Genomic DNA, 27589 nt, shown 5'->3' with positions numbered 1-27589 from the left:
TCAGTGAGGCAGTAATACGTAAGCCTGGGTTGGGAGTTTTCAAGGATAATATAGAGGTGAGTATGTTTCCTAGTGTAACCTGAAGGGGTCTATCCTGCAAAGCATGATGGGAACATAACACCACACTTCAGTACATTCAGGTTATTTCAAGGGAAGAGAACTGGGTAAAATAACTATTGGTACTATGTATAGCGTAACCTACGAGCTCTGATTTTTTTTTAGTCCAAAATGTATGTAATTGCATCATTTATGTATCACAAATCCCCAATTTTCAGCTATGTGAGTAGGCTCAAGTAAATTACTGTGAGCACATTCAGGATTTTTCAAAGTCATCATTCAAGACGATACTAATTAGAAACATAAATAAATTTCAGAAGTTAGCTTTTTCATATCCTCTTTGAAGCATAAACAAAACATGTCTATACATAAGAATATTTGTAAGTGAATTAAAGTTATTTTAAAATTATACTATTAACATTTGAGATACAAAACTTCTAATCTGACTCAAGCAACAATGGTGACTGCCTAGTTTCTGAGCAATTCTTGAGTTCTCATGAAACTGTACTTGGAGACTTATTTAAAAGCTCCAATATGAGGTCTCCCTCAGGCATTAATGTGTAATACCATTTTGGCTGAGTCAGTTCACGTACAAGTACTACAGGAAAGACTTGGAATCCAGGTATTCTCTTGTAAGGCCTAATGCAGCAATGCAAAGAGATTTTGGCAGAACTTGAAAATATTTACTATATTTTTATCTTAGGTGTTTGACTGTTGAAATAGTTATAATATTGAGAAGCCAAACATGTGGTCTAGATAGCATCATTTGTCTCCCTTGGGTTTGATCTGCATTCAAATGGACATTTAGAGAAAAATCTCAGTTTAACTTTTAAGGTTTTTAAAAAGTGAACTATGTAGATTTTACTTGCAGTTGGAATTCTCTTTTCATATATCTTCAGAGGAGTGGATTGATCCATACCCCAAAGGACAGTCTTTTAATACACTTCAGAATGTTTTCACATAGAATGACACTTTTGGAAAAGAAATTTAGTTTTCTTCCTCACATCTCATATGTAACCATAGTTACTACAAATTGTTTTGTTGCTATGAAAATATGTGTATTTCCTTTACTCTTCAAACGTTCATCACTTGGTATAAAAATTTGGAAAAGTTTGTAAAACTTTGGTGTAGTATTTATAAACGCAATGGAAAGGGGAAAAAAATTAAGAAATATTACTTATTTTATGCTCCTGAAATATCCATGGATTGCCTGATTTGAGAGCAGAGTGCCTGCAACAGCTATGTTTTCAGAGTCCCTGAAGTTGATTTTTATTTCCAGGTTTCCTGGAGTCATCCCATTACAGGGATACATAGCAGACAAGGCTGAGCTGATGACATTCCAGTCTGAGAGATCCTCAGACAGACTCTCACACATACGGTACATCCCCATGGATGGAAAGGCCCAAGTGAAAGCATAGACGGAATCATGTGGCACCCTGTGCATTGCTTTTTTAAAAGTCTTTAAGTCAAGTAAATTTTAAAGCTCTAGTTGGCTTTATTAAATGATTCATGAATCGGTGGCATCCATCTAGCAAGTAGGGAGGAGTTCCCAAGGAAGACAGAAAGGGAAGGGTTTCTAAATGCAGAACAAGGAAGTCGTAAAGAAAAAAAAAAAGTAACCTATGTATGGCAGACAGAAGGGGTCTCAGTGGCAGATTACCTCATCTTCCTTGTATGCAGGGGACCCACGTGGCAGATTATCTCCTTGGTGCTGACCAGAAAATTCCTGGCTGACAATTAAGGCGACATTTCTGGGGAGGTTGAAGCTTCTATTAGGTTAGGTGTTAAGCCCCAATGTGGTGGGGTTGCCTGGCATAAGTGACTCTATTTTGGGCCTGTAGTGTTCTTTTTAACAGCATACAGATAGTCACTTCATGTAGACAGAAGAAGCAAATGTGCCTGTTGGTCATGAAGAGGTAGTGACGCTAGAAATAGGGGATGTATACTCTTAACACGTTTAAGGTATGAATGGGCTGCTCAGAACTTAGAGCCCAGGACTCAGGGCTGAGGCAGGTGGACAATAAAAAAGTAATCTGATGGTCGTTGTCTTCATGATCTTCTACCTAGGATCGGAACCTAGAATGATTGTGAACAAATTACTTAGCCCCGTTATTTTCACTTTCATCATCTCTGAAATAGGGAGATAGTTCTTCATTCACTCATTTGTTCATGGATTCATTTATAAGACACCTACTATGCACCAAGCACCCTCATTTTCAGAATGGTAGTAAAGATTAAGAGAATAAAGATAAGATCCAATATCTGGCATAAAATGGGTCCTTAGGACACGACAGCTATTACTGTTTCACTGTGCCTCCAAGGATTCCAGTGCAATTTGCTTGTATTGATGTGCGTATGCAACCAATCCGGAGAAGGCAATAGCACCCCACTCCAGTACTCTTGCCTGGAGAATCCCAGGGACGAGGGAGCCTGGTGGGCTGTCGTCTGTGGGGTCGCACAGGGTCGGACGCGACTGAAGCGACTTAGCAGCAGCAGCAGCAGCATGCAACTACCATCCCTAGCACTCCTAGAGTTCTGAGCAAGATTGGCTTCTCACTAACCTCAGCTACAATTTTTCAGAAATCACAGTTGCAGAACTTTCATCTAAGTGAAAGTTTAGACCAGAATGTTTAAAAGAACCTACTTTTAAAGGAGTTTTTATTTGAAACTGGGCCACTCAGCTTCCAATGAAATCTTCTGTTCAGTGTGTACATCTTTGACTGAAGATTTTCTGAAAGGAATAGATTTCGATGTACTGTCACTGGTTTAGAATTGCTAAAGCTAGCCCAGAGGTTAGTGACGCAGGAAGTCACAGTGAACAAACTGGTTTGTATGATCCTCCTAGGTTTCAGTTAAACAGTTGATGCTTCCATTTTTCCTAGGGAAGGAATCACTTTGATAATACTCTTCCTCATTATAAATCTCCTCGCTCAGCATATCCATTGTGAATGCTAATTAGAATGCTAATTGGTGAAAATATAATATTAGTTACCATTTGGAGTCTGTTGATCTTGCTAATTTCAGAAGCCAGCCTCTTTGTTTAGCGGACCATAAGGTGTGAGGGAGTTTTGCTGCTGAGAAAATGGGTTGCTGGTGATATCTTGCTCCAGAGAAACAGGCCTCCGCGCCGACTTGGGTGTAAATAAGACTACGAAATTCAAAATGAAGGCTAACTAGTTTTCCTCCTTCTCCCGCACACCCCTGCTGGGTCCGCCGCCGCCGCCGTCGTCTACAGAATGGCTACACGCCTTTGCACCAGGCCGCCCAGCAGGGCCACACGCACATCATCAACGTTTTGCTGCAGCACGGGGCCAAGCCCAACGCCACCACCGCGGTAAGGGAGCGCCGGCTGCCCCTCACCACGCAGCCCCTCTTTCCCTTTGATTAACTTAGAATCCCCCTTCCCGGGAGCCGCTTGGCCGAGCTGAGTCCCCCAGCCCCCCACATTCTTCGTAAACCTCCGCACTCGGGGGGAAAGCCCGGGATTTCCAGAAATCAGCATGTGATTTCTGAGAGCGCTGGTCCCGGGAGAGAGCGCAGAGGCCTGACTCAGTTTTCCCTCCCGGGAGGGGGCCCTCGGCTCGGGCTGCGGAAGCAGGCTCGGCTTCCAGCTGGCTCTCGGCTGGGAGCGGAGTCCACCCCTCCCGCCCGATCTTCTTAAGGGAGTACGCTTTCTGAGGCCGCTGGCTCCGACTGAGCTCTTTGGGATGTGGAGCTATTGAAATGTAAACTAAGCGGTGCAATTAAACCAACCGAGATCCCCAGTGGCCTGGCCTGGGGCCTCAGTTGCTTGCTTGTGTTCTTTCGCTGCACGGAGAACTTCTGCACAGCTGTAGCTAAATATGTTGCCGCGTTCCCTGTGGTAACATCTTACCTGCTGCAGATGGCCTGCCTTCTGATGAGGACTGAGTGTGCTTGATTCTTGTTCTTCGGAGGCCTCCTTCTGGATTCAGAGGTGACTCTCCTAAGCACAGTACAGAATTCGGAGCGCTTCCTTGACAACCTCAGGGTTAAAGCAATCGAGTGCTTCTTATTAGAGCAGGCAGATGCAGCTTGTTGTGTTACCATGGTGACCTGGGCTATAGTTTGAAGAAGTTACAAAGAAGATTCAGATGTAATGGTAAAAACTAGTGATTTTCCTAAGCTGTGCCTTGTTTTGGAAGAAAATGCTGGCTCATGTGGAGCCGCGGGTGAGCTCATTGGCTCACCCCGCCATCCCTCCACTCCGCTCTCACTTCCCTTTCTCTCTCTTTCGCTCGCTCTTCAGAATGGCAACACTGCCTTGGCGATTGCTAAGCGTCTGGGCTACATCTCCGTGGTGGACACCCTGAAGGTTGTAACGGAGGAGGTCACCACCACCACCACGGTAAGTAAAAGGAACCCATCGACTTTGGCTCCGTTGTTGTGGTTTGTAAGCCACAGGCATTTTCATTTACAAAATGTTTCGAGTGTTTGAACTTCTTTGTGTGAACAGGTTGTAGAAACTTGGGGTGAACATATTGTAAAGAGCCTGTGTACCTTGAAGTATGCAGATGTAAACGCATTTACACAGCTCATACAGGGATTTCAGCTTCCTTTTGTCAACGTAAATCCATATAAAATGTGTGAATGCAATTTTATACCACTTAGCCCTTTTTCTGTGACTCACTTCTTTTTCTCTGGCTCTTCTGCCCTGTTGCTGGGGTTGGGTGTGACACCCGCTGCTGGCAAAGTGGTAGGACACTTCACTTCTCATCTCAGCCTGAAGGTCACTCCAGATGCTGGGAAGACCTTGGCCCCTTCTTAGCTCAGGACTAACTCAGATGCATTTGCAGTGAGAACAGTTCATCCTGATTTTCTTCCTATTTCTGAGTATTAATTTTTATTCAAAAAGAAAATTGAGTGTGCTTAGGAGAGAAACCGTGTCTGCATCTTGACAGAGTGTATATTTAATTTTTTTTTCACTACATGGAATACAAGTGCTGATTCTTTAGGCCAGTGATCCTCTGGAATAGTGAAGACCGTGATGCAATTGTTCCTAACGCTCTTGTGCTATTCAGTTGGAGCAGAGCTTAAAGGAGGCCTCCTGAGAGGGAGACTCACAGCTAACAGTGCTCTTTGCTTTTCTTTATTAACTTTCCTCTTTGAGCGAGAACAACAGCTCTATAATTTCTATTCCTAAACTAGAAAAGTAGAGTGACAGAAGATCACTAGCTGTTCCTTAGAGATGAGATGAGATCCAGTGAGATCATGAATCAACAAGTAAAAAATTCTGAATGAGGTTCTAATACATGCTCCAAGCTAGGAGTGATGCATATAGTTTTAGAACTCTTGCTTCTTTTGATAGATGTGAAGAAGAAGAAGAGAATTTTGTTCTTCAGGCTGACAGCAAGTCCCTGCTGACAGACCTTGAAGCAGTTTGACATGAAGTTTTAAGTAGAGTGGAAGGATGATGTATTAATGAACTGCAAGACACAGACTGAATCTAGATAAGAAAATGGCACTGCTTGTTTCCCCAAGCAAAATCTTTGGCCAGTATACGACAATATTTTTAAAGATTTAAAGCATAGCATTCATAAATTATATTGGAGAAAAACAAGTCTTGTCACCATCTAGCGCTGTCCTGAGTCACTGTATATGAATGGATCGTAATGGCTTTTTCTTACTGTATGGTTTCTTATACCAGGAGAATCTTCACATTAGGGACCTTTACATATGTCTTCATTTGGAACCTTTGAAACAGTGTGCACATCACAGATAAGTGGAACTTTAGGTGGCAAGATTGGCTAAACATTTGTTCTAGTCATCTCTCAACTTTATAACCTCTTCTTTCTAGGAGTCATGTATATGCGTTTTTATCAAATGGCCACTAGATGGCCTCTTTTTGCTATCGTGACCTGCTTTTCTTTCATTTAGTGTTTATTGGATATAAAAGGTGGGTTGGATTCCGTGCTGGGTGCTGAAGAGTCATCAGTGATAAAAACATTATTCCTCCCGACCAATAACTTACAGTGTAGGGGGAGTGGAAAATGAGATTTTAAGTTTTGAAAGAAAATCTTCTTTAATATCACCAAAACTATAAAATTTACATGTTTCAAAGAGATCTCAGGCTCATAAATATTACTTAGAGTGATACTTTAACCATTCAGAGCTATATTTTAAAAGAGGAGCAGTTGCTTTTAAATTCTATTGCCACACAAGTTCTCAGATACCTTGTCACAAATTAGACATAGGTCATATCTCCACATGTAGCTCTAGGGGGATGTGAAAACTCCGCAAAGCTCCTCTGTGAGCTTTTTTTCTTGTGTCTATTATTCTTTACGCTGCCTCGCTAAGCATTGCTCCAATAAAAACCACCGTACTTAGCAATCAAATTTCTATGTGAAAAGCCAGCAAATAAATATAAAACATAATAAAATGTTTTAGATTGTAACCACTTTCAGTACGCAAAATAATAAATCATCGCCCACGTTAACCACACGAGTACCCCCTTTCTCTAAATGGGTAGTTTTACCGGTTACATGCTTTGCTACTGTCCTATCTTTATTTTCTGCTTCTCTTAGAATTGGATTCTTAGAATTATGAGTTTCATTGTTTTATGAGATGGAATTTGGGTCTAAGGATTGAAAATACAAACTTATTCCTCCTGTGATGTAGGTCTTACGACTTTATACTCTTTTTCAGAAGGGATTTTCATTCTTTCCTTTTCCACATAATGATGATATTTAAAGCTATGACAATTATTTAGTAAGTTACAAATATGCCAAACATTGAGGGTAGATCTAAGATTCAAATTTAGGTTGTCAGATTACAAAATCCATAGTCTTAATCTTTCTGATATAAATAGAAATTTTCAACTTTTAAAAACTTACATAAATAATACCCTTTATTGATTTTCATGGAAGGATCATATTCAGTATCATTTTCTAAAGTCTATAGATTCACTAAAAATTATTTGGAACTACTCACTGGTGGTAGGCAAATAGCATGAAGCAATTTAATAATATGTAAAATAAACCAAATTAAATTTAATATTATTACCATTTGAATGTATTAGCTGAGCTACAGCCACACACCTAACATACAAACCTCACATCATTCACTTAGTACAATGTGCCATTTGAACAGCCATGTGAGCTCTTTGCCATCAGAGAAAGTCTCCTTAGCTATTCCTCCTTCCAGAGTTCTTTACCCCAAAGTATGAATAAAGTCATTGTGTAGAGAGGAGAGTGAGGTAGCAGTTTGTAAAGGAAAAGTCATTGCTTCAGAAATTTGTGAGACATTTTGGGATTGCAGTTTGTTTCCTTAACCTTTGCTTTTCTAGCTTCATAAGACGCAGCAGGGAATATGAGGCAGTTGAGCATTCTCCAGGGATTACAATTATTGTCTGTTTGCCGGAATGGACATCAAAGTGGGAGGGACACATTTCTGGTCACAGAAGCCAACAAGCTCAATCTCCTAATGCAGTTTGGAAGAACTGTGAGATATGACTCATCCTTTGGTTATTGATCGTGCGTGCTAAGTCGCTTCAATCCTGTCCGACTCTGTGCGACCCTATGGACTGTAACTCGCCAGGCTCCTCTGTCCATGGGATTCTTCAAGCAAAAACACTAGACTGGGTTGCCATGTCCTTCTCCAGGGGATCTTCGACCCAGGAATCAAACCTGTGTCTCCTGAATTACAGGCAGATTCTTTGCCATCTGAGCCACCAGGGAGCAGTGGCTCAGATGATTGATCAGCAATCATCAGTTATTTGCACAGTTTTAAAGTGTTGTGTTTTGTGTTGCATATGATCATTGATATGTAGGGCATACATACTGAATAACCTAAAATAAAAATGAAAAAATAATAAAAGTAATAAATAAATAAAAATGTTATCTTAAAGAGATAGTCTGTGTACAGAACTTTTTAAAACTTTTGACTCAGAACACTGAGTCACACACTCAGAACACTTTGATTCAGAACCTTCTGCAAAAGGTTCTGAATGCAGAACCTTTTTAAACTTTTGACATATTTTTCCCCAATGTGCTATAATTGTCTCAACCACATATGAGTAGCAGTTATTTTTGGTAATTCACCTTCACTGAGACTTTCCAACCTTTAATAGAAAAATATTGCTTACATAGTACTTAAATTATATACAGAAATTATGTTAACATGTACAGTTGGTATAAAGGTTGGGCTTGTAGTACTGATGGGAGACTGTGGCTGCTGGAAGGCGGTATGCTAGCTAGGGTCGCCCCGAATGCTGCGACTTGCGGAGTATGTGATACTAAGGGAATGGTTGGCCAGGGGACCATATGGAGGGCAGTAAAGCACACTTTTTCTTTCACATGAAACAAACCAGGCATTATCCCCCATTTATAAAAATAACATGTTAAGGACTCATGTTTTATTTTCTGCATTATTATGTAAGTTAAGTCTGCCGGCTATCACATACTTGTTTTGCCACAATATATGATTTAACTACATCCTATTAAACTTACGCTTTGTGCACTGCTCATTTTAATTTTAAAGTTGTTTCTAGTCTTGACCATAGAATCAGATTCTAGAGCAGAAGAAGATGCCTATGATCATTTAATTATATCCTTGTTTTCTGTGGACTATTCAGATGGAGTTGCCCCAAACTATATTTATGTTTGGCTAATCAAGTTTTCAAAGGACAGTTCATTTAAAGGGATGGGTTTTTTTTTTTTTTTCATTTCTTTTATCATTAGTCATGAGTACAAGACTTATTATTATCCATTTAACAAATATTTACTGATGATTTTTTAAAGGTCAGACACTATGTCATGTAAAAATGCATCCTATATTTACTGCTTTGTAAATAGAAGGCATTTTTAACATCTACCAAAAAATATCCATGACTAATATGATCAGTGTGTTACTTTTTCTGTTGCCACATATATTTGCTGATAGTAATTTTAATAGCATGCAGTAACCAAACTAATGCAAAGCTAGTTGCGCTGTCACGAGTTCAAAGAAAATACAGTCGCATCATCAGCATCTGAAATAGAAACTGAGAATGTTGGGCAATATAAGTTACCTATTTAAAGTATATTTCTATCAGTTTTTAAGTTGAGACGCATCCTCTTGTGGAACTATTTCCAGTGAAGGACAATTACTCTAGAACGTTTCTGCAAAAACTGACTTTCTAGTGTAGTTTAATACAGCAGATATCCCTTAACTTTTTAAATCATTTAATTTACACTTAGACTTATTTTTAAAGTTTCCCCAGCAGTCATAATTTAATAGGATCTCATTATCTCTATCCTATTTATAAAATGCAAAAAAAAAAGTCATTTTTCTGCAATCTATGTACTTTCTTAATACAGCAAAAGGTAACAGGTTGCAAATTGAGTTGCACAATAGACCCACCCGAAGAACATTTTTTAAACACCTGTAATTGGTTCCTCTCTTGAACGATACAGATTTAATTGACTGTGTTGAGACCCAAGCAATAATATGTTTTAAACTTCTCTAATAATTATAATACACAGCTAGAGTTGAGAACCATTGATATAGAACTTAGATTATCATCTTTTTGTGTTCAATTCATAAATTAATGTTATAACTAAATGGTGTATTTTTAAAAATTTGTTCATTCATCAAATACTTATTTACCACCTGTTAGTCTCCGTAATTTTGGATAGGTGCTTTTGTCATTCCTACAGTGTTTACTTTGTTTTCAGTGAATAAGACATTATGGAACTATTTGAACATCAGAAGCAACATTCTGGAAAGCTGAGCTTACTACTCGAGTCTTCAGTGTGCCCTCCTCTGGATAACATAAGGCTTTCTCCATTTCTTCCTTTACTTTTCTTCCCCAGAGGAAATCTACGTAGTCATTACGTGCATTTTAAATGTATTTGCATAATTTTATGTCATCGATTTGTTCCTCTATGTATTTGAGAAGCCCCTACTATGTTTCTGGTTCTGTGGAAACCATCTCTTTAATGACTCACACTCAGGTAGGAGGTGGCTGAGACATGTACAGGTGTGTGTGGTGTGGCCCACATGATGTTGTAGGAGTGAGTAGTAGCAGATAAACACAGCTAAACAAATACATTCATTGGGGAGGGTCAAGGAGTGTTTCTCCAAGGAAGTTACATCTTACATGAGCAAAAAAAAAAAAAAAGAGAGAAAAAGAACATGTCTTGTAAAGAAAAGGATATGGGAGGAAAACGGAGGTGTAAGAGAACGTGGCTGCCAACACGGATGCAGGGTTGGGGGAGCGATGTGGTCTCCCTGCCTCTGGCTACATCACCAGGCATTGTCGAAGCCAGTTCATCTGACTCCCTGACAACCTAAGCAGTTCATCCAAGTGAAACTTACAGTCAGCCATGCCCCGTCCCGCATCCATGGATTTAGCCAACCTCGGATCATATAGTAATGTAGTAAATACTTTTGGAAAATAGCCTATGTAAGTGGACCCATGCAGTTCAAACCTGAATTATTTAGGGATCAACTATATTAAGTTTTTTCTGAAGAAAATGGGAAGCCACTGAAAGGTTGTTCTGTATCATGTTATAATTTAATCAGTCCCTCTTACTACAAAGAAATTATACCTGTATATTGGCCTTCCCTGGTGGCTCAGACGGTAAAGAATCTATCTGCAATGCCAGAGACCTGGGTTCAATCCCTGGATTGGGAAGATCCCCTAGAGGAGGTCATAGCAACCCACACCAGTGTTCTTGCCTGGAGAATTCCATAGACAGAGGAGTCTGGTGGGCTACAGTCCTTGGTGTCGCAAAGAGTCAGACATCACTAAGAGATTATCACACATATAAATATATTTTCAAATTAATCAACTGAATTTCCCTATAAATATATTTGAAGTTCTTTACTACTTTTGGAAAGAAATGAGCTGGTAATGGGATACTAAAGACAAACAAGTCTGGAATATCTATGCAGCAAAGTTTAAAAACCTTGACAACCTATTGACTGTATTTTGGTGTCTTTAGTTGAAGATTATACTCTTTATTCTGAGAGATTAGTATTTGAACGTTCTCATGGCTATGCCAATTGATGTACTTAATACACTTTCAATACAGAATCAAGAGACAGGGATACAGAAAAAAGAGACTGAGCCATCTCTAAGTGATATTTAAAGTTGTGGGATTTGACTTTTTATCTTTAGTTTTTAATCACCTTGGTATCCCTGGTGTCTCAACAGTGCCTATCATGGAATAGGCACTCAAAATGTTTCTTGAGTGCCTGAATGACTAAAAAGTTCAGAGGACCTTTGTTTTTAAGACTAATTTAATATCAAATTATGATAAGTTATGCTAGCTAATATTTATTGAATACTATTATATTCTAAACTCTGTTCTTAGAGCTCTTCTATATATTGTTTCATCTAATCTTCATAACAGTTTTAGGAAGTAGTATTATTATTCCCATTTTATAAATGAGGGAATTAAGGCATGGAAAAATAGAGGCTTTGCTAAGGCCTCATAGCTGGTGAGTGATGAAGTTAGAATCTGAACTTAGGCAGCCAGACTCCAGAGCGTGATCTCGTAACCCTACCTGGTACGTCAGGGCTGGAAGGCAGAGAATTTGGCAGCTCTGGGGTGCTACTGTGGAAGGCGGCTAAGTAGCAAGCCAGAATTGTAGCCCAGTGAAAGTCTGCAAGGATGGTTGGCCATCCACTGTTGATCTTGGTCCAGAACAGATGCATCATATTTTCTGCCCAAGCCTGTCACATTGCTTACAACTTCTAACCAATGGTTTTGTTTGTAATAGATTGCCTGTGTTCACTGCTTCCTTTTAAAGATTGTCTAGAGACATAACTTAGTCCATTTTAGGGAAGCCCCGAAAACACGAATCTGCTTCCTCCACATGGCTTCTAATGCCGTTGCTAAAGAATGTGTTTTGCAAATGGGAACTCAAAATAATGAACTTTCTCTTAACAACTTCACTGGAATAAATGGTCATTTATCTTCAGAAAGAACAAAGGAACTTCCGTAAAGGAGAGTAAGAGAGTAAGTTTCCAGAATGTCCACATGGAGGAGACGGCGTGCTCAGGGCCTGATCACTTGCTGATGCTACTGACTGTGTTCTCCTCTAGGATTCTTCTAATCCTTTGTTTTAAGTTGAACATTAATGATTTTTGTCTTTCCAGACTATCACTGAAAAACACAAGCTAAATGTTCCTGAGACCATGACTGAGGTTCTTGATGTTTCTGATGAAGAAGGTAAGACTTTTATTCAATCTCCTATGAAATCTGTCACGATCTTACATGAAGGAAATCATCTTTTTTTTTCAGGGACGAAGCTGGTACAGTGGGTGTAGATGACAACATCTTAGCGCTTAAAGTCACTTTTTCACCTTTGTTTCAGTACAGTTACTGTTTCAGTTTGGGGGGAGGGAGGACTCTGTTAATGTATTTTCAACTGGTGTTATCTTTAATGACTAAATAACAGGACTGGGAAAAGGGAAAGCAACTGGAAATTGACCATCTGTTAAAATGTCTACCTGATAACACAGTTGTTGTTAGTACGGTTTAACTGTGCTGAAATATGTTCTTTATTAAAATGCCTGAAAGCAAAAGAACTTAAAGCATGTTTTATCGAGGGTATATTGAGAAATTTCTGCTTTCTAATTGGCTCAGTCACACAGAATCTACTTTAAATCCAGAGGAAAATAGCCTTAGAGAAGGTTAAGAATAGCATAGAAATTAAACCTGAGATTTGATTCTTTAAGTCAGAAAATGTGCCTGCTATAGTTTAAAAGTTGATAAAAATTGTCTGAGCCAGTGGATTTCAAAGTTCTGAGAAGCTCTGTGAGGAGCGCTAGGGACTCTCTGGGGTAGGTAAGAGGCATTATGCTTGAGGTCCAGACAGCAGGTTTCCACTACTGTACTTCACCAGAGTAGTTGACTTTTCTTGAACAAAAAAAAAAAAAAAGAAAAATTTGTGAATGAATAAAGTGAATAACCAAGTTTCAGTAGTACAGCTATTGGTCAGGCATACATGTTTGAAAAACATGTGTACGTATGTATGCACATAGCAAGTGTATATGTTTGAAAACCTGTTGCCATACTGGCCCTAGTAGTGGGCCCCATGCTAATTGCTTTTATGGAGAAATATTAAAGATATTTCTTTAGGTTCTTCAAGATAAAATCATAAGGCCAGACTTTCCATTGAGATGCCCTCGTTTGAAACCAATTCATTAATTCACTTATCAGTGACAGACATTGAGTTGTCTCAACTTTTGTAAGAACTTATGATAAGAACAAACAAATGTTGGGTCAAATTAAAAGATGTTGCAAAAAATAATGGTTCCAGGTATTTATTATGATGATTCTGTCTTCCATCCTAATACTTGCCAATTTTCTGCATTCGTATTTGCACACTGTATTTTGCTTTGTGTGATCATCTTTCTTATCTTCACTTACATGTTGAACAGCTTTTAAACAGTTTGGTGACCACTTTATTGATGGGGAAGTCCTTAGTGATTCAGGTACCTTTCGAGGAAATTGTTGGAGTGAAAGCCTGTCTTTGCTTTAAATTTTTCTTAACTGGCTAGAAGCAACTTGCTTAATATTTACATCTGGGTGCCTAATACTCATCTGTTTTTGTTTTTGTTTTATATAGCACGTATAATATGAGTGGAATTGTTTACATGTGCATTTGAGTGTGTGGATTGTATTAGTTTGGAAGTTTAATGCCATGAATTGCTTATACTATAATACTAATGATTTGAAACTATTATTGAGACCTAGTAACTAATTATACTATCTAATGACACTATAGAAATATTTTTAGAAACTTATATTTCTTCTTAGAATACAAATTTAGAGAAAAATTAATTTTTGGCAAGTTGACATTGAATTAGCATGAACATATTAACTTCATTAGACTGCTTGAATATGTAGTCATACCATTCTTGGATAAAGATTTGTTTTAGATGTAGTTAAAAATATATTAGGTTAGTAATTATAATCTAATTTTTTAAAATTGCCTAGAAATAAAATTGAAAATAAATAAATTTTAAAATTTAAAAATTTAGGGGAGATTTTGGCACATAGGGAAAAATGAATAATATAAAATATCCTTTCTATTAAGAAGACTGCAAAATACATGTGGTACCACTTTAAGGAAACCTATTACATGAAAATCTAAATTTATAAATGAGATAAATTAGGTAGTGATTATTAAATTTAAAAATAGTTCCTTATTTCTAAAATACTTGATAAAGAATTCCAGTGGCTAATGCTTCCAAAGTATTTACTGAGGTTTTAGAAATTTCATTTGTATGAGACAACCTCTTGAACCTACGCATTGCATAACATAAGATCTAGGTATAGCATCTTATATACTTTTGCTAAAACTGTTTTAAAGTTATTAGTGATAAGAACTCTGAAGGAATATTGGTGAATGATCATGAATATCTTTCATGGTGAGAGAGGAAGCTTCCTGTGGCTTCTTGTGTGCCAAGTCGCTTCAGTCGTGTCTGACTCTTTGTGACCCCGTGGACTGCATCCCACCAGGCTCCTCTGTCCATGAGATTCTCCAGGCAAGAATCCTGGAGTGGGTTGCCATTCCCTTCTCCAGGGGATCCTCCTGACCCAGGAATCAAACCTGAGTCTCCTGCGTCTCTTGCATTGCAGGCAGATTCTTCACCACTAGCGCCACCAGGGAGCATTTTTCCCTACTAAGAAATTCAAGTCGAATAATTTTCTCGTGTAGAATATAGCTAAGTATTGTGAAGTAACGTTTTAGTACAATTAGTATAAAAGAGTTTGACTAGTTGACAGTGGCGATCCTTTAATTTTTTGTGAGTTTCAAATGTTTTCTTGGAACCTACCATCATTTATATGGGCAAAGTACAGCTGCATGTGTTTGGACAGTATTAGCTAATCCCTGTTTTCTTTACAACTCTACTGTTTTAATAATAGTCTGTGTATCAATAGTCAGAAGAGTATTCAAGCCAAGTATAGATGTCCTAGCAGGCTAACTTGCTATAGTGAAATCAGAATTTTCCATTCATGAATCCAGTCTACAGATGGTGAAAGTTATGTTACTGTGTGTAAGCTCTATGACTGGTACTGAGGCAGAATCAAAGATGAACATATATGGAGATGCAGTGTATAAATTCATGAAGCACAGCTGAAGGCACTATGTCATCCGCTTTTCGTATGTGCCTGGGAACATCACGAGCAGGACCCAGCATGGTCTCGTGGACTTGCTGAGAGACGAATAGGAGGGTGGCGCAGGTTTTAGGGCGTGAAAAGGAACAGGACGGAAGGTCCTGAGATAGGAAGGTACAGAGAGGGGACACAGAGTGGATCTAGCCATTCAGTGTGGCTGACGCGGTAAGACATGCGGATTTCGCTGTGGAAAGCAGGTATCTGAGGGAGAAGAAAGCAGTAAACATCACAGCGCTAGGAGCGTTATCCCATCCCCAAAGCACCCATATGAGATCAACTGTGGATTTCCCCGCATTTTTTTTTCAGGTGAGAAAGACTCACCTAAGGGTAAGGAGACTAAGGCTTAAACATATTCAATAGTTTGTTCAGTAGCATCCATATGAGATCAACTGTGGATTTCCCCGCGTTTTATTTTCAGGTGAGAAAGACTCACCTAAGGGTGAGGAGACTAAGGCTTAAACATATTCAGTAGTTTGTTCAGTGACACAGAGCTACTAAGTGGTAGATGTGGAATCTAAACCCATTTGGAAAGCTGCTAATAGCTCAGTCAGGATGTAAAATAAGTCAGATGGCAGAGAAATGGGAATTCCGCCTAAGAATATTCTACTGTGCAGACTAAAACCAAGCTGTCAATGTAATCCTTTACATCTTCATAGGATTGTGAGCTGCTTCCTATCTTTGCTGACTCAGCTCCCCAGCCGTAAATTACATGATGGGGCTCTGGGATTATAACACCTGTGTAACTAAATTAGCTGTGGAAATGTGACCCATGTGTCCCTTATACTCAGGGATTTGTGAGCGGGAGGTTTGTGCAGACTTCTCTGGGATGATGTGTCCTAATAATCAAGAGAACTCCAGAGTGGCTGAGTGTTGGGATGAGCACAGAGGCACACCTGTCTTTTCCTTTTGACCCACTTCCACTGTGGACACTTGACCCTAGGACGGCACCTCCCCCAGATTTCAGTTCTTTACACACTTAACTGCAGAAATGCTAAGTAGTCTTAAGAGGGAGAGACCTCAGGAACATTTCAGAGACTCTCCTTCTTCCTGGCATTGTGAAGAGTTGTCAGGAGGAAGAATCCTGGGCCCTTCCCGCTGTGCGTAGGTATCTGTTCCCATACTCTTATGATCTGTGCCCTCTAGAGACTGACGGTGGCTCAGGCCCTGAGGACTCTTTAGTTTCTGGATATTAAAACAGGAAAGTTTGAAAGCAAGCAATACATGAATGCTGTACAATTAGTAGGAAAGGGTTTTCATGAAGTTGTTTGGAATAATTGGAGAATACAATGAAAAACAAGTTAACTCCTAAAATCTGGAAGTCACAATTCTGTGAAGTAAGTAGAATTCTGTGAAGTAAGTAAATATGTAATGTCAGGGAAGGGGTTGTTCAAATATAAGAAACAGAAAGGAAGTTCACTTTAGGTTTGTTATGACGCAAAAAAAAAATTCTTTTTGAGTAATTTGCTTTTTACTTATTTTACAACAAATAAGAAAGTTGATAAGACAGAGAATTCTAGGGCATAATCACTCTGTCATGAACTCTTTCCAAGCCTGTAGAACTGTACTTGAACAAATAAGGGTTAAGTATTTAAATTCAGAATCTTATTTGAAAGTAGTCCTATATCCCTTTTCCCCACCTTGGCTCACGTAGGGAAGTAGTTGTACTGTCTGTTCATGTAGGGAATTTGCAGAGAGAAGCAGATGGATGGAGAGGATGGTGGGAAGAAGATGAGTCGGGGGTCACTATGCTGAACCCGAGACGCTTATAGCAAGTTCAGGTGGGGCAGCCCAGGAAACATTTGAATGTGCGCATTGAGTTTGTGAGAGAGGTTTGGGATGGATGCAGAAAGTGTGTAAGCAAAATGTAGGAGATCTTTGACGTCTTAAAAACACATGATTATATATCAAATAAGAAGAAAGTTTGGAAGGGAAGTATCAACATTTAAGGAGAGTGGAGACTGGAAAGAAAGACTCAAAGATGCAAGGGGGAAGACCAGGGAGGATTTACGGTCAGAGAAATTAAGGAGGGTAGTTTTGCAAAGAAGTCACCTCTTGGCCCCTGATTAATTTGTAAAAACAGAAAGCCTCTCTTTGTGAAAGGAAGAGGACTCAGAGTATGAAATAAAGAAGGCCTAAGCGTTGGAGGAAGAGGTTACTGTATTCCAAAGAGGGCAGAAACATGGACGTTTCTGAGGAAAGACAGGGCTGGCAGAGAAGCAGAGGTCGAATAAAGGATCTAACGGACAGGAGTTCAGGAAGATGAAAGAAGATGAGGGTTTAAAGGCCGGGATAGGCTCACCTTGGACTGTAGAAGTCATCTTACTTACCACGTTGAAAGGCAAGAATATGATTGTCTTATTTTTTTGGACACTATAATATTTAAAGCATTATCTATCATGTTTTCCCCAGACTTATTTTTCATTAATTTCTATAGACATTTCTGCTTTCCATCCCACTCTACAGACACTATCAAATAGCATGGTTTATACACACATGTCCTGGGAGAGGAGTTTTATGGAGAGAATAGTACCTAAGTACATACCTTTCCAGATAATTCCCACATTGGGTTAGCATCTGGCCACTGACACCAGCGTGTTTGGATTCTGCGTCTTTGACCATTTCTCTCTGAGACGTAGGTGTTCCCTGGTGGCTCAGACGGTAAAGAGTCTACCTGCAATGCAGGAGACCTGGGTTTGATCCCTGGGTCAGGAAGATTCCCTGGAGAAGGGAATCATAACCCACTCAAGTATTCTCTTTTTTTTATTTTATTTAAAATTTTTATTTTATATTGGAGTATAGCCAGTTAGCAATGTTGTAATAGTTTCAGGTGGGCAGCAAAGGGGCTTAGCCGTACATGAAAGTGAAAGTCAAAGTTGCTCAGTCGTGTCTGACTCTTTGCAACACCATGGATAAAGAGTCCATGGAATTCTCCAGGCCAGAATACTGGAGTGGGTAGCCTTTCTCTTCTCCAGGGGATCTTCTCAACCCGGGGATTGAACCCAGGTCTCCAGCATTGCAGGCAGATCCTTTACCAACTGAGCTATCAGGAAAGCCCACCAGCCATACGTATACGTGTACGTTCTTTCCCAAACTCCCCTCCCATCCAGACTGCCACATAATGTTGAGCAGAGTTCCAAGTGCTATATTGTAGGACCTCCACTCCAGTATTCTTGCCTGGAGAATTCCATGGCTAGAGGAGCCAGGCGGGCTACAGAACATGGGGTCGCAAAGAGTCGAGTTGGACGCGACTGAGCAACTCTGAAACATAATCGGGCATCAGGATAGACACAAGGCCACCGTAGGGGTCTCTGAACCCTTGAACTTCACATTTGGTAATACAGAGCCTAGGACGCAATTTTTTTTTAATGTAGCAGCTGTCTTGGGCAGATAGCATTGTAATAAAACCATCAAAATGCAGAAATGTGGAAGAATGTAAAGGACATCCACTCTCTCATGAACTCAGTGAAATAAGGGCTCTTTCAGTTGTGCATTGACTTATCACCACAGTCACTCAGTTTGATATATTTGATTAAAAGTGTCCTCTTCCAGTTGCTTTCTTTCTGTCTTTTAATATAACTACATGCACAGGAGGGGAAGGCTCAGTTCATTTGCATCTTCTACAAGGTAAAACTGCTGACACTGGGCCTTGCTTCTCCAGATGGGGAGTGAGTCCAGCTGAGTGACATTCTCTTCTCTTTCCTTCACCATGTAAACCTTCTGTCCACTTAGGGATGACAAGAGGGGAAGAAGAAGGGGAGGAATAAGACAGAGAACCTGAAGTGTAAGCCCTACTTTATTAAGGAGTTTTGAGTAATTTGGGGGCTTCCTTGGTGGTTCAGGTAGTAAGGAGTTTGCCTACAATGCAAGGAGACCCAGGTTTGATCCCTGGGTCAGGAAGATCCCCTGGAGAAGGGAATGGCAACCCACTCCAGTATTATTGTCTGGATAATTCCATGGACAGAGGAACCTGGTGGGCTACAGTCCATGGGGTCGCAAAGCGTTGGACCTGACTGAGCGGCTAATGCTTTCACTTGTGAGTGATTTTAAGAAGAAATTGAAGCTCATTGTGACTTGTCTTTGTTCTCTGTAACCATCTTGGTTGCTAAGAGACTGGTGAGAGCTGGCAAATTATGAAAAGCAAGATGAAATGCAAAAGCCCATTGACTCTGGGGATGGGTAGGATGCCTCAGTCTGGGTGAAATTAGGAATTTGATGCTAGAAGGCAAAGCTCAACTATTTGATTGCTGGAGCTTTGAGGAAGGTTGGGGTAGTAGAGTGGGGGATAGAGCAAGAACGAGAGAGTACATTCAAGCACTTTTGGGTTTTAAATAGTTCTGTAGGCCTTTTGCTCAAGGGATCCATGAAGTACAGCTTGTTTTATATGTCACCGTGAATTCAGCCATTCCCTCTACTTTTTCATAAATAAGGCTTAGTTTTCTCAAAGGTTAACAAAACTTGCATTTTCTTTTCTGAAATAATTTAGGCTTATATCCAGACAATACTTGTGTTTTAATAAGCCAAGTCTTAGAATTGATCTTAGAACTTTTTGTCTCCCAGAAATAAACCAAGGGGGAGTCCCAACTTATTTGACTCATAAAAATACTCCTGTGTAAAGACTTACCAGTTATACAAGAGGGAGAAAGCGGAAAGTCCCACAAGTCCTGTAATAAAATGTCCAAGCTTCCTGATCTCGTTGCTGTGTTCAGAGACAGACTTTCTTCGTAGATTCTTCCCATTGCTCACCAGCATGAACACTGACTAATGCTGTCATTCCACTTAGTATTCTCTCAGTAAGTCAGGCATGTTACTCTTATATTCATACTATTTTTGCTTCCCTCCATGACCCCTCACACGCCAGCCTCTCACTTGCAATACACTCATCTCTGCCCGTCACACAACCCACTCCAGTGCTCTTGCCTGGAAAATCCCATGGATGGAGGAGCCTGGTGGGCTGCAGTCCATGGGGTCGCTAAGAGTCGGACACGACTGAGCGACTTCACTTTCACGTTTCACTTTCATGCATTGGAGGAGGAAATGGCAACCCACTCCAGTGTTCTTGCCTGGAGAATCCCTGGGATGGGGGAGTCTGGTGGGCTGCCGTATGTGGGGTCGCACAGAGTCGGACACGACTGAAGCGACTTAGCAGCAGCAGCAGCAGCAGCTGCCTATCACAACTGCCCCCAAGCAATTGACCACCTCCCATTCCTTCTTCAGCTATTCCTTTTGCAGCTTCCCTGGAATTTCCTAGGACTGCTGCAGCAAAATCACCACAGATTTATCCGCTTGCAGGTCTGGAGGCTGAAGTCTGTGGTGGGACCATGCTCACCTCTGAGAGCTGCGGGGAAGAACTCTTGATCACTGCTTCCAGCCTCAGTGCCTGTCGGCAGCCCTTGGTGTTCCTTGGCTGAGAGACATATCTCTTTAACGTCTGCATTCGCATGGCATTCTCCTTTGAGTCTCTTTGTGTCCTTCTCTGTCTCTTGTGAAAACACTCTTTTTGAAATTATCCCGTATGATCTCATCTAAATCCTTCTTTAACATCTAGGACCCTGACTCCACATAAGACCACATCCTGGGGCTCCAAGTTGACAAAATGAAATTTCGGGGGGACACTGCTCAACCCACTGCACTACAAGAGATCTCTCCCTCCTTTGGCCTTTTTGGTCCTTAAAGTTAACTAACATCATGCATTTCATGTGGATCTGTATTGTTATTTATCTATGGGTTGCTGCTGTTGCTATTGGAGAAGGAAATGGCAACCCACTCCAGTGTTCTTGCCTGGAGAATTCCAGGGACGGGGGAGCCTGGTGGGCTGCCATCTATGGGATCGCACAGAGTCGGACACGACTGAAGCGACTTAGCAGCAGCAGCAGCTGCTGTTGCTGCATCTGGTTTTGTGAGGGAACACTTTAAAGAAGAGATTATATACAAGAGTTGAGGGGGAACCAGTTTAACAAAATTAATTTTAAAAATTTACTCATGTTTTCATTAGAGTTACCATATTTATGAACTATTTAAGCAGTGCAATTATATTTTTCTTTATATATTTTCAAAATTATTTTGTATAAATGAAGTTTAGCTTATATATCAGTGTCAACACTTTAACCATTTTGTGTTAACAAAAATAATACCTAGTAATATTATATCCTAGAACTCTATAATATGTCCTTATGTATTATTTAATTCAGATCCCCAGCATGTGAGATAGATTATTAGTATCACTCTCATGGGAAGATTAACTGGCCAGTAAGTAGCAGAATTAGAATTTTAAACCAGGTCTATCTGATTTTAAAGACTCAACTTTTAATTACTTTTCTGTGTAGCCTCACTCAACTAAACCTAAATAAAAATATAATTCTTTCACTGAGGAAAAATAAAAAGTAATTTTAATGATGAGACTTGTAACTGCCAAATATTAAGTATAATGATTCTGAGAAAAACCTCCAGTGGTGAATAAATTGCATCTCTGTTCACTGGAAGATCTTTTGTTCAAGCTGTCTTTGGCTTTAAGTAATTTAGGAAGCTAATAATCTTTTGATTATGGGCTCTTCGGCTCGTGTATACAGGGAAGTGATGAAATGCTGAAGACATGCTTATGGTTCTTTGATGCTGTGTCTTTATAAATAAGTTAGTGCTGATTTGAAATAGTTATTTTAAACAGAAGAAATTAAAATAATATTTAACTTATAAGAATGAAGTACATTCCTTCAAGTTTACTCTTACATAGGTTTTCAGGCTTTGTGTGATTAGTGCCCTTCAAAGATCTTCAAAAATAATTTCTCTGAGCTAAATTATTCCCCCATTCTAGCGCATTAAAGCTTTAGAGAGCATTTGTGTGAGTGAGGTATCATTTACTGGATTTCCTGAAATCTGTATTTTTGAAAGCGTTCTATTCCAGTTCATGGGCAGGGAATGTACTCTCGCCATCTGTGCTTCCAGATGACAGCTACAACACTTAGTCATCTCTTTCTGCCACTGGTTCGTTCCTTAGCTCACTTTTCCCCTGGTACTTCACCTTCGGGATGGCTTCCTTTCTAAGCTCTGTAATGTTTTTAAAATTAAATCCCTGGTTGTTTATTAAAATGTCACAATCTGCCCACTTCGTTGTAGTGTTCTTTTCCTAACGTGCGTTATTTTGCTAATATCTGTATATAAGCCGTATTAACTCCATTTAGTACACTTCTTCTTTGTTTTAGAGCAGTAGATATTTCTTAGCATATTGTTGATTACATGAAGACTGTTAATGCTGGCTACTGTGTATAAAATTATGGAAACCACATTCAGAAGCTAAGTTGTACATATTGTACTAATTATTAAGTTGAATATAAAGCTATGGATCAGCTATTATGATAACAAATGAGTAAAGAAGGTTGACTGATATTAAAAGAATTCCAATTCAGGTAATTATTTCTCCTTGTTAAGTAATAGGAAAATGGGTCAAATATTGTTTCCCTGAGATTCAGCACTTTGTAATTGCATGTGTTCCATTTTTTCCAGTATGCAGTATTTCAAGTGATGTCAGTGCTATTGTGCTGATTTTTTTCACAATTATAATCATATTTTGTAGTTGATATTACATTCAACAAATAAGTCTCCATCTCTCTCTGTTTCAAGGTGATGACACAATGACGGGGGATGGGGCAGAGTACCTCAGACCTGAGGACCTCAAGGAACTGGGTGATGATTCCCTCCCCAGCAGTCAGTTCCTGGACGGGATGAATTACCTGCGATACAGCTTGGAGGGGGGACGCTCCGACAGGTATGCACAGAGAGCACTCCCTTTGCGATGATAGTAATAAAAAAAAGTAGACACGATCATTGACACTTCAGAGGTATCCTATCCTCTCAGCAGTTAAAGTATTATCTTATGGCATTCTCTAACAACTTTGTGTCCATTTTAAAGGAAACTGAGGCCTAGAGAGATTAAGTCGTTCAGTGAAAGTTTAACTTTGTAAGAAGCAGAGTCATGACAAATAAAGAGCTCTGAACCATTAAAGTATGATACTTTTAATCATCTACAACTTTTTCTCGAGGCCAGTTAAAAGGATGGTTTTGCCTTATGGGCAGTCTTTACTCAATGGCAGTTACAGGTACTCCCAAACCCCCTTGGGGTTTTTGTTAGTAGAATCATTTCTGTGAACCAAACTATACTGTGAAGAAGGATTTACAAATAACAAATTGAGAAGGAAACATTGACTGGAACTGACTGCTTTATGAAAAAGAATTGGAATAGAATCCCCCAAGAGGCTGGATACCAAGAGCAATCTGAGCAAAATCTGAAGGAGACCAGGTTTTATCACCAGATCCAAGGAGGTTTACATTTTATTCTGAAATAGACAATCGATTTTGGGGGTTATTACTAACTAGCACATCAGGTGTTTATTATTTTTTGAGACAAACTGACTAAGAACATCCCATGGTGCCTCATCAAAAGTATGACTGCCAATTTAGATTGTGTGTGATTCTTCATATAATGTAATATCTTTTGCCAATCAATAATCTCAGGTTTATAATTTTAATATTGGCTCTATTTTTGGCTATATCCAGCAAATGTGGAGTGTGAGAAATAAATACCTTAAAGCCTAGTCAATTTTAAAGGGATAATTAGCAAAAACAAGCCTACCTTGGGTTTTTTCCTTGAGTACTAATGTCTCCCTCCTTTTTATTTATATTTTTTAATTCAATGTGCATATAAGTGCCTTTCTGGACTGGCTTTGTGGTAGGTGCTGGAGGTACAAAAATGACTAAGATACGATTGCTGAATTCACAATCTAATGGTGTGAGAGAAGGATGAGGCCAGTGGTACCACAGTGTCCCTGGATCCCTGAGGCTCAGGCTTCCTGGAGCGGATGAGCCTAGATGGAGAAGGAATGAGTCGTAGTGGTGAGGAGAGGCGGGGAGGGCATTTGAAGCTTTAGGGAGGTGAGCAAAGGCTTGCGGTGTGTGAGAGAAACAGTAGTGTAGTGCGGCTGGGGTGCAAGTGTGAAGGAGGGGAGGCCTCGTCTGCATTTTGGATGGATCTCTCTGACAGTGAGACAGAGGGTGAATTTCAGCGGCTTTGTCAAAGGGCCACCCACCTCTGGCAGTAGTGACCAGCTGAGAAGCTCCTGCGGCAATGTTCGCTGGAGTAGCCAGGACAAGACTTGAACTTTTAACCTGGGTGGTAGCAATCCTGGAGAGAATTTTAGAAGTGAAAAATTTGAGAACATATCAGTGAGGCAAAACTGGCCAGATGCGGTGACAGGTTTTATGGGGTGCGTGAGGAAGAGGAAGAAGACCCAATTGGCTCGTTGGCTTCAGTGACTTAGATGGAGAGGGTCCTTGGGATCAGGATATAGGGGGAGCTGCTCAGAGAGTGAGGGTAGGGGAGCTTGTGAGGGGTCAGTGTTCTAGATTCTGAATTTTGATACACTGATTGATTTGAGCCTTACAGTCTGAGATTCTTGAAAGACTTTAAATTGCAATAAAATATTTATGGCCTTGCAAAAATTCACAGTAATCTGTGAATAATCATATTACTGTTATCTAAAAATCTTTTTTTTTTTCAGCTAGATTTCTCTTTTGTAAGAATAAGTGCTTAAGTTGATCCTTTTGCCTACTTTGAAATACTTAGTGCGGAGAAAGATTTAAAACAATGCTTTCTATAAGACTAGTATCAGTGGTTTGAGGATTCTACCTAAACTGAATACTTCTCAGCTTGTAAAGACAGGGGATATGAAACAAGGAAGACATGATCAGTTGTCTGGGGCCACGCTTGCATTTGTAAAACACCAGATGCATTCATCCTTTCCGAGTTGGCATTATAGTCAGTGTTTCATTTTCATGATCGCTTTTTTTTTTTTTTTTAGTTTTGCTTAGCCAATTGAATATGCTATCTTTTTCGGTAATCATTTTTTCCTTCTCATTTCCTTATTTGGTGTGCTTTCAATAGTACCATGCCCAGGTAGGTATTAATTGCATACCATGAAAACGTGACCTTCCTGGATACACCCATGTTTCCCTGCTCACTGCTCAATATATGTGTATTGTGTGTGTTTGTGTGTGCGCGCGCGCGTACACGCATGCATATATGTTTTGGCAAGGATTGCTTATATTCTAGAATTATGGATTTATTCTCAAATTAGGATTTTTGTGTATTAAATTGAGTATCTATTAATATTTGAGCTAGAGGAGGGGGAATATTTTACTAGGATGAAAGTCTGTGACATGCCCCCACCCGACTTTATTTTAACTGTCACAGCTCCACCTTGTGGTTGATCAAACATTAGCATGGCTTCCCTAAAAGAAAGGTGTTTGTGTTAAGTCACTCAGTCATGTCCGACTCTTTGTGACCCCATGCACTGCTGCCCACCAGGCGCTTCTGTCCATGGGATTCTCGAGGCAAGAACACTGGAGTGGGTTGCCATTTCCTTCTCCAAAAGAAATGTAATTAGCCTATTCATAGTTGGAGATGATAGAGAAAATTACTCTGATGCCTAAAATGTATATGGATGCAGAGGAATAAAAGAAGCTAAACTTTGATTACATTGAATAGGAACACAACCAAGATCTGATTAGTTGGGTTTTGTTTCCATTTTATGTTATTATTGCTTACAAATTAAAAAGTGCCATTCAGAGTCAGTGCAGAATTAAATAACAGTGAACCACAAAAGCTTCCCCATGTATTAAAGCAAACACATTGAATTTGGGGATATTCACTTGTTATAACAGCTTTGAAAACACCATTAATTGAATTTCTGATAAATCTTGCAGCTTACTAAGATAGTAATTATTATACTTTTCAGTGAAATTACAAACTTTGATACTACCTAATATGTGTCCATAAAGCAGCTGTATCATGGTGAAAAAGTTTAAATTTAAGATTATAAAAAAACTTTTGGCTCATCCCTTAGCTGAACAGCAAGTAAAAATTTACACTTCTATAGATATGTTACTGCAAATTTAACTGAACAGCACCACCTCTGACCTAATTTTTAAAAAGTGGCAATTCTGTTGCAAAATATTTGAATTTACTTGCAGTGTTTTAAACCAGAGTAGACAGTTTCTGATCCAGAGACTTGAATTATAGTCATTAGTCCTTTAGAGAGAAGAATTTCCTTACTCTTGGAATATTCTAACTTCATTAATTTCATTTAAGTAGATTCTTTGATATCATAGAAAAAAGAGCAATTAGAACTGCAAACATTGATTAAATACCAATTAGCATTTCAGAAGGCAGTAAACAGAGAGAGCTAAAATAAAATCAGAGGGTAGAGATAGTCAGACGTATGGTTTTAACTTGCTCATTCTCTTCATTCTGTGTCTCTAACTTCCCTTACTCTCTGCAGATCCTAATATCATTTCTCCTTACCCTAATCTCCTTTTTGTGATCATTTTGTCTCTTTCTTTCCTGTCTTCTCCCTCCATGTTTCTTTGGTGTTTGGGCTCTAGGAAAGACAGAAAGTAGCACCAACATCCCTTTTCTCCTCTTGGTTCAAAACCAATTGAAAGGTAGACCCAGGTATTAGGTCGATGGATATCAGTAATCCACCTTTATTACTGACACACTTACTGCAGGATGTGGCTTTAAATTCACGTTCCAAGGAACTCTTAAAAACCTCATTAATACCTCTTTCCATTCACACCCAGAGGAGCCCTTAAATACCTCGTTCCTAAAGCAGACACACCTCCACTCGGTTATGGGGCCTCCCTGAGAGCGGCAGTTGAGACCTGGCTGCCCTCTCTACAAGTTTATACTTTCACAGTGGTGGCAGCCACGTCACTGGGTCTTAACTGAGGCATCTTTTTTTTTAATCCATTCAATTTTTTCCCATCCAAGCTAAATATCCATTTTCCCTTTGAGACCTGTGTTTCTGCTATTGCACGGCTGCATTTAAGGGTAAAGTCTACATAGTGAAGGAGTCTCTACTTGCTGTTATGAGCAGGCATTTTTATTCCTGTACTCCAGTGCCTGTTGGTCCTTCTGTACTGTTCATTAATATAAATCTAGCACTTTTAAATGTATCAAGTCACCTCTGGATCTATGAATTTCAAAGCTGAGGATGGAGACTATGTAATTAATACATCTAAACCCAGTAGGTCTTGATGGGGGAAGATGGATGAGCCCATAGACAACATATCATTCCAAGAGGTTGACCTCTCTACTATTTTTCCCTTCTTGGTTCAATTCAAAACAAAATAAAGGAGAAGAGAATTTAAGAGCTGTTGATGTAGTGCTGCCTGGTACGAAACACATACAAGTGAATCTTTAGCTATCTTTGTAGTTTAAAGCAGGAAAAAAAAAATACTCAGTCCACCAGTTGAGACAAGCTTTCGCTGAGATTAAAGACCCCTGTTCCCAATAGTTTAATCCCTTTCCTGTCCTCAATTTCAAAGTCAGGCCAAGGTTAGTCACAGTA

General features: G+C 39.5%; 1 protein-coding gene across 2 annotated transcripts in view; it reads left to right on the top strand.

Moving 5' to 3' along the window:
• Nucleotides 1-27589, top strand: part of ANK2 (ankyrin 2) — a 247787-nt gene that overhangs the window by 156548 nt on the left and 63650 nt on the right. For both annotated transcript variants that reach the window (XM_068974921.1, XM_068974920.1), the window contains 5 exons: nt 3293-3391; nt 4325-4423; nt 12161-12233; nt 13448-13501; nt 22806-22950. In XM_068974921.1, coding sequence (XP_068831022.1) covers nt 3293-3391; nt 4325-4423; nt 12161-12233; nt 13448-13501; nt 22806-22950 — 470 coding nt within the window. The remainder of the gene's footprint in view (nt 1-3292; nt 3392-4324; nt 4424-12160; nt 12234-13447; nt 13502-22805; nt 22951-27589) is intronic.

This window comes from Capricornis sumatraensis, chromosome 7, assembly GCF_032405125.1.
Source record: "Capricornis sumatraensis isolate serow.1 chromosome 7, serow.2, whole genome shotgun sequence".
In the NCBI taxonomy this organism is placed as follows: Eukaryota; Metazoa; Chordata; class Mammalia; order Artiodactyla; family Bovidae; genus Capricornis; species Capricornis sumatraensis.
Note: the sequence above shows the minus strand (reverse complement) of the source record. Positions and strands in the feature narration are given on the sequence as shown.